Below are 7433 nucleotides of genomic sequence, written 5' to 3'. Positions count from 1 at the left end.
CGCCGCAGTACCGGGCTGTGCCGCGTGGCCGACTTCATGAGGCTGGGGGCCCTGCAGTCGGGCGTGGACGCGATGCAGGTCTCGGCCCGGGAGTTCGAGCGCTGGAAGGAGTGGGTGCACCAGTACGCCTACCACCTGGCCTCCCGCAACGCCAGCCTGCTGGTCCTCCGCGCCAGCTTCGACCTGGGCGACCACAAGGCCAAGTGGGCCGAGTTCCTCTCGCGCTTCCTGGACAGCGTCCGCTGCGGGGAGCTGCGAGACCTGGAGCTCAACTGGACCCTGACCCACCTGGAGCCCCCGGACTTCTACCCGCCCGGCACCTGCAGCATGACTCAGGTCAGCCTGGCCAAAATGGACCAGATCAACCACTTCCAGAGCCTGCTGGAGAAGCTGCTCCGGTGCGCGCCCAAGCTGGCCAAGATGAAGCTGCCCTTCGACTGGTCGGCCCACTCGGTCGCTGTCCTGACTCGCTTCCAGCACCTGCACACGCTGGAGCTCAAGTACTTCTGGAGCTTGAAAGGGGTTTGCCCTGAGATCCTGCAGGAGCTGACCAAAGCCCTGCCCAAGCTGCGGACCCTCATCTTTCACGTGCTGGTTCCAGTCAAGGACTTGGGCGTCTCCTATTCGCTGGAGTCCAGGTCCCTGGAGTATTTGGACGTGTCGCAGAGCCGCGGCCTTGTGTTCTGCCGCCTGGACCTGCCTTCCCTGAGAGCCCTGCGGGTCAAGAAGACGGTGCGGGGCATCATCCTGAACCGGCGCACGCGCCTGGCCCTGCAGAGCCGCTGGGCCTGCCTGTACGGCTTGCTGCGGAGCGGCACGCCCAACCTGCGCATCTTCAATAACAAGGCGTTGCTGCCACACTGGCGGGACCATGCCTACGAGGAGCTGAATGCCCTGCTGCTGCAGTCCTGCTACTGCATTCAGCACTCGGACACGTGGCTGCTGTGACAGGCGTGGGAGGGACAGCCCAGCTCCTCTGGGATCTTGGCGCAGGGACGGGGGTCCCTGGCGCTCTGCTCCAGCTGAACCACGCAGTCAGGGATTCCCTGGCCCGGTTCCAAAGCAGCCCCCATTGTGACACTCAGCCTGGCCTCTGCCATGAGCCCAAGGTGCAGCGCTCACTCCTGATGCAGGGAGTCAATCGCAGCTCCGCCGCTCCTAGGTGGGGAGCTCCACAGGGCACCGGTGCTGCTATGAGCTGAGCTTCCCACTAGGGAGAGGGTCTATGCACTTGCAAGCCCCAGCTGGAGCCCCCAGCCAATTCGGGGCTGTGGCCACGTCTCTTCATTCAGGAGTGCTGTGAGCTGGGGCACAGCATCTTGGCAGAGCCCCTATGGCCTGAGAGCCCCGACCTCAGGAGGGACCAGGGTGTCCCTCTTGGCACCCCCACAGGGCTTGGTAAGGCTCATTTTGGGGAGACTGTCTTGGTGCTGGGTCTGCACCAGGCGGGAGTCCTGTACAACTGGAGGGTGTTTGGAGAGAGCAGCGCAGTGTGTTTCTATGCAGACGTAAATGGTCTGTTCCCGCAGCCGTCTCCACTGTGAACTCCTAAGTGCATTTGTGGCTGCAAGCAGCCGCGTGGGCTCACGGCCTGGCTGGAGAGATGCCGGGGTTAAGGCAGAATGACGTGGTGCTGAGTGCCGGCCCTGTACGCCGCAGCCTGACGTGTTTGTAGCCCTGGGACAGAGGCCTAGCAGCCAGGGCTCCAGGTCCTGTCCCAGCTGCTCTGATTCAGGTCAGGTTACTGAGACTTCTTTCTTTTGCAAAAGCAGCCTCCAAGCTGGGTGCTGGACCAGAGCCACCTCATGGGCTGCAAGAGTTTGGCACCTCTGCCTGGCAGGACCAAGGCATCCTGGGGTCCCTCTTGACGTGGGAATGAAGGCCTGACTTGTCCCCTGGCAGTCCAGGAGGCCTGACAGTACAGTGCCCTTGGCCCCTGTATGTGGGTACTATAAAAGAGCAGTGGTGCTAGCCATGGGAGGGACAGAGCCCTGCGCCCTCCCTGTCCAGCAAGAGGTACCCCAGCCTCTGGACTGGCTCGCCTGACCGCGGTGCTGAGTCAGCGAAAATAAAAAAGTTGCCCTGGTGCGCCCTGTTTCCGATCTCTTCTCCCCTGAACTGGATTGGGGGCTCTGGCTTCCTGAGGGCTTCTCCAAAGCCAGGAGGGTGCACATGCATGGTCCTGATCGTGGTGGGGGGCGCCTTATGAGAAGTGGCATAGCAGGAGAAGTAGCTCTGTGGTGCTCTGAGGCTGTGAATCATCTGCGGGCAGGGGCGGAGGATGTGGGACTAGGTGAGACTAGCAGGTGGGCATGGGCGGGGGGTTGAAACCCTGTGGGAGAAGCAGGTGGACATTCAGCAATCTTGGGAGAGACACTGGTCCTGGAGCTGGGTCTGCACCTTGGGAACAGCCAGGGCTGAAAGGGTTCCTGCTGCAGTGGCAGGCTCTGGTACAGATGGCAGAGAAACCCCATGTGCAGGGAGCCATTGGGAGGGGATGCAGGGCTGCATAGCTGGTCTTCCTGCTCGGCTGGAAGGAAGATGGGCCTGGGCACGAATGGCTGCCTGGACAAGGGTAGAGGCTGTGGACTGTTGCTCTGTGGCTTGGCCAGGTGCCCCTGGTAGATCAGCCATCTGTCTGTCTCTGTGTTTAGAGAGGGCAAGCCTGGTAACCAGAGGGGCAGGGTTCCGGAAGGGAGCAGGTGCTGGCAGAGAAGGACCTGGGGGGGCAGGGGACAATAATCTGGATATAAGCCAGCAGTGTGCCCTTGGTGCCAGGAAGGCTACCAGCATCCTGGGCTGCATCGGTAGGAGCATCGCCAGTGGATGGAGGGCAGTGATTCTTCCTCTCTATTCAGCACTGGGGAGGCCACATCTGGAGTCCTGTGTCCAGCTGTGGCCCCCACTGCAGAAAGGATGTGGACACATTGGAGAGAGTCCAGTGGAGGGCAATGAAAATGGTTGTGGGGCTGGGGGACAGGACTGGTGAGGAGAGGCTGAGGGACCTGGGCTGATTGAGTCTGCAGAAGAGAAGACGGAGGGGGATTGAAGAGCATCTTCACCTCCCTGCGGGGGGGCTGCACAGAGGATGGAGCTGGGCTGGTCTCAGTGGGGGCAGATGACAGGGCAAGGAGCAATGGGCTCAGGCTGCAGCAAGGGGAGTTGAGGTTGGATATTAGGAAAACCTTTCTCCCAAGCAAGGTGGTGAAGCACTGGAACATGTTACCCAGAGAGGTGGTGTAGTCTCCATCCTTGGGGGTTTTGTAGGCCTGGCCTGACAAAGCCCTGGCTGGGATGATATAGCTGGGACTGCTTTGAGCAGGGGTTGGACTCGATGTGACCTGGGGTCCCTTCCAACCCTCATTGTGATTCTATGATTCTGGGCTCAGCAGGATAGTGGCCTTTCTATGCCCTCTTGAAGGGGTGCCAAGGGATGCCCTGTGTCCTGTAGCTGATGGCACGACTGCTTCAGTGAGGTTCAGCTGGGGAGACTTCACTTCATAGCCTTGGGGGAGGAGGTGCTGGTGGGAAGCGGCTGCTTGCTGGGGCTCAGCAGAGTCCAGCCCAACGTGCTGTATGCGGGGGACTGGCCCATTGCTGCTGCCTCTGCCGGACACCTTGCCATCCCCTGGCTATGTGTCACTGGATCCAGCTCTGGGGAAGAGCAAGGTGAAGGTGGCTCGGCCAGCAACACAGAGCCGGGCTGGTGGCTGGAGGAGGCATGCCCCTTGGGTGGGTGCAGGCAGAGCCTGTGGACCAGAGGATACCTGCAGCTATGGGACAAGCCATGGCCCAGGCACCCACAGCCACAGCAGCACAGAGCAAGTCTCCAGAGCTGGCAGGACAACACCATCAGTTGCCAGTGCAGCACCCTACGGTCCTGCCGTGAGGGGTCCTGATGCCTTGGCCCTTACCTGTGCGCTCCCAGCTGCAGAGACTTTTGGTATAGATGGGGCTTTGCCCTTCTCTGCAGCAGGTGCATGGCCTCTGCCTGGGCTCTGGAACATGCGTTAACAACCACATATAAGCAGGATGTTAGCTGCCGTCATCCCCCTGCTTTGTGTGGCAGGTTCAGGTGTTTCATAGTTTTAGGGTCGGAAGGGGCCTAATAGATCTTCTAGCCCGACCCCCCGCCAGGGCGGGAGAACAACAAAAAACCCTAAAAACAAAAACGGGACTCAAATGAGTCCAGCCAGGTAGGCATCCAGCCTCTTCTTAAAGACCCCCAGGGTAGGGGCCAGCACCACCTCCCTTGGAAGTTGGTTCCAGCTCCTAGCCGCCCTAACTGTGAAGTAGTTTTTTCGGATGTCCAATCTGTACCTCCTCTCCATCAACTTGTGCCCATTACTCCTTGTTATGCCAGCGGGGGCTAGGGGAAACAGCGTCTCCCCCAAACCCTTCTGGTTCCCCCTAGTGAGTTTATAGACGGTCACCAGGTCCCCCCTCAGCCTTCTCTTGTGGAGGCTGAATAGGTTCAGGTCCCGCAGTCTCTCACTGTAGGGTCTGCCCTGCTGTCCCCGGATCACGCGGGTGGCCCTCCTCTGGACCCTCTCCATGTTGTCCACATCCCTCCTGAAATGGGGCGCACAGAACTGGACACAATACTCCAGCTGCGGCCTGACCAGTGTCACATAGAGGGGGAGGATCACCTCCCTGGCTCTACTCGAGGTGTGATGTTGGGTGACAGTAGTTTTATGAAATTTAGATGATTTCTCCAGGGTGGTTTGGACAGGGCTGATCCTGCCACAGGCAGGGGCTGAGCTAGATGTGATCCTGTAGATCCCTTCCAGCCCCACAGCTCTGGGACTCCAGGAAAGACATGCGGCAAGGACAGCCCAGGGTGAGCAGGGGGCTGGTGGCTTAGGCCGGAGCCCTTGGGTTGATCTCATAAGAGCAGGGGGAAGCAGGACAGCGGCAAAGATGAACACCCAGTGGTGCCCAAGGACAGCAGAGGAGCTTTGTATGGGCCTGGAGCAGAGGTAGCACGGACCGCAAGGGAGGAGATGGATGGAGGTGAGTGTGGCAGGGCGAGGGGATGTGAGCTGGCCAGGCAGAGCGTGCGTCCCTATGGCCCAGCCAGAAGCAGAGCATCACCTGTCAGCTAACCCACCCTGCAGAGCGCCTGGCTTGGCATTAACACCTCGCACTGGGCCCATGCACCCTCAGAGGCAACTTTTCAGTCCCAGGTGCCCTCCCTACCCCAACAAGGGTGGAGCAGGCCTGGCAGCCCATCACTTTTGAGCCCAAGTGCTTTCTTCCTGTGCTTGCCAGTGGCCAAAGCCAGCCTGGACTCTGCCCTCCCCTGACCCTGCTGCGCCAGGGGGACCCTTCTCCAGGCCACAAGCAAAGAAGGGACTTAAAGGCAGGCACAAAGAGCCCAGGCCCTGGGGCTCCATCTCTGCTCCAAGCGCCCCCGCTTAGAGGGAGCAAACAGAGGGACCCATTGTCCTGCAGAGAATGACAGTAGTCATCTGACCCCAGCACTTTTTCCTGCCTAGGCAGGGGGTCGGACTCGATGATCTGTTGAGGTCCCTTCTGACCCTAGCATCTGACTCTCCAAAGGCTGGTGCTGGGTTGAGAGCTAAACATCCTGCTGTGCTCTCCATGGGGGTAGGCGGCTTCCAGGGATGCATCTGGTGCCGGCCGGTCAGAGCCAGGCCCTGGGCTGGCTGGACAGTGGATCCCAACCAGCCTGGCGGTGGTTACACTCTGCACCCGGCCTCTCCTGCACTGTTGGACAGCTGGAGCCATCACCTCGGCCTCCCTAATCCCAGCACCTGGCTGCTCATCTTGCCCTCCTCCCCACTGCTTTGGTCCATCAGCCTGGCTTGCGAGCTCAGGCATGAAGGGTACACAGCTCTGCCATGTGGCTGCCCAGCTCTTGGGGGAGTCCAGCCTGGACCCTGCTCCAGTTCCAAGCGCAGAGAAACCTATCAGCTGAGCCCTGCCAGGAGGGGCTAGGAGACGGTTCTGGATGGTGGAAGCAGTGGAGAAGGATCCTGGCAGCTGCTGGCTCTGGGCAGAGGGGAGCCGGCAGGAACACATGGCCATCCTCAGGGAGAGCAGAGCAGGGAGGAAGCCCCGGGCATGTCGGGGAGCTGTGCAGAGGCATCCACCTCTGTGAAGCCCGTAAGCCCTGGCCTGATGCATCCACCCACCCTGGTTTCCCACCTGCTCACAGGCACTGAATGTTGGCAGCACTCAAGGGATTTTGCTTCCCCTCCTCAGCCAGCTCTGTGCAGAGGCAGGAGGTGTCGGAGGCAGAGGGGCCAGGGAGGCAAAGGCTGGAGCAGGGCACAGCCGTGTGAATGCCTTGCATGCAGGAGGCAAAGAGGGGACAGAGCTGAGCTGCCCAGAGGGCCTCATTGCTGGTTACTGGGTGAGCACAGTGACTTCCAGCCCTGGGGGAATGAGAACGAGGACAGCAGCAGAGGGGCCGAGATGGGGAAAGCACAGGCAGGAGAGGGAAGCAGGCTGTCAGGGGCATGGGGATGCTGCTCAGTTAGATGGTGACTACAAAGCCAGACTCCGAAGCGGGGCTAGTCAGTTTGCGAGGGATTAGAGGCCTCCCTGAGAGGAGCGGAGAGGACACAGGAGGCAGAGGCAGATGGGACGGCAACTGCGCCATCTGCCATGGGACAGGCCAAGGGGGCCACAAGCCTGGCTGCCTTCCCCTCCATGCACCAGAGCAGGGGCCAGAAGAACCTCCCAGCGCACCAGGCATGAGAGAGACAGCAGTGGTTAGAAAATGGCATAAAAACATGTTATTGCTGCGTGTCCTGGATGGCCAGACATGGGGGCCATCACACCACGGCCCCTCTGCCACAAGGTGCTACAGGCTGAAGTAGTCCAGGGTGTTGTGGCGGCAGAGGTTCGTGGTCCAGATGGCATCGTCCCTGTCTGTGCTCAGCAGCATCTGCTGCAGCTCAGCGCTCACCCGCGAGAACTTCTCCTCGTCCACCGAGCCGTTGAGCAGGCTGGAGGAGGATGGCGGCCAAGGCAGGTCCTCGCCGTAACAGTCCACAGGGTAGGGGTAGATAACGAGCCGCAGGTCCGAGAGTCCCGCTGTGCGGAGCAGCAAGGTCTTGAGTCCGCGCGTGGACAGTGGGTTGCCAAACACGCCCAGGTAGCGGAGCCGGGCACAGCAGCACAGGATGGGCAGCAGCGCCTCCAGGTGGGTGTCCGCCAGGCGGCACTCCATGATGTCCAGGTGCAGCAAGGAGCCCGCCGCCTCCCGCAGCAGGCGCTGGAAGGGCTGCAGCAGCGTGTCCGACAGGTTGTTGCCGCTGAGGTCCAGCTTCTTGAGGGCGGGTGTGTGGAGGCTCTGCGACAGGTAAGCCAAGTCGCTGGGCAGAAGGTAGCAGAAGGCCAGCTCAAGGCTTTCCAAGGGGCCCTGCAGGTCGCTGCAAACAGAGGAGAGAGACAGCAGCTGT

The 7433-nt window shown here is 60.9% G+C and overlaps 2 protein-coding genes across 3 annotated transcripts in view; one reads left to right on the top strand and one right to left on the bottom strand.

Moving 5' to 3' along the window:
- The first annotated feature begins 8 nt into the window (after nt 1-8).
- On the top strand, nt 9-2088 carry LOC102371870. Its single transcript, XM_006037261.3, has one exon. It carries the CDS (start codon nt 37-39, stop codon nt 946-948), a length of 912 nt encoding a protein of 303 aa, XP_006037323.1. The 5' UTR covers nt 9-36; the 3' UTR covers nt 949-2088.
- Nucleotides 2089-5901: 3813 nt separating this feature from the next.
- The window catches only part of LRRC14 (leucine rich repeat containing 14), a 4349-nt gene continuing 2817 nt past the window's right edge, over nt 5902-7433 (bottom strand). Inside the window, exon 3 of one of the 2 annotated variants that reach the window (XM_025193698.1) lies at nt 5902-7403. In XM_025193698.1, the coding sequence (XP_025049483.1) occupies nt 6833-7403 (571 nt within the window). In that variant the 3' untranslated portion in view covers nt 5902-6832. The remainder of the gene's footprint in view (nt 7404-7433) is intronic. The other variant, XM_006037258.3, reaches the window with a different exon arrangement.

Source organism: Alligator sinensis, unplaced genomic scaffold, assembly GCF_000455745.1.
Source record: "Alligator sinensis unplaced genomic scaffold, ASM45574v1 scaffold446_1, whole genome shotgun sequence".
Lineage (NCBI taxonomy): Eukaryota > Metazoa > Chordata > Crocodylia > Alligatoridae > Alligator > Alligator sinensis.
The sequence above is the reverse complement of the archived record's forward strand: the minus strand, read 5'-3'. Positions and strand labels throughout refer to the sequence as shown.

Excerpts from the sequence above, each read along its gene's own strand:
- LOC102371870 (XM_006037261.3), top strand. The coding sequence starts at position 37 with ATGAGGCTGGGGGCCCTGCAGTCGGGCGTGGACGCGATGCAGGTCTCG.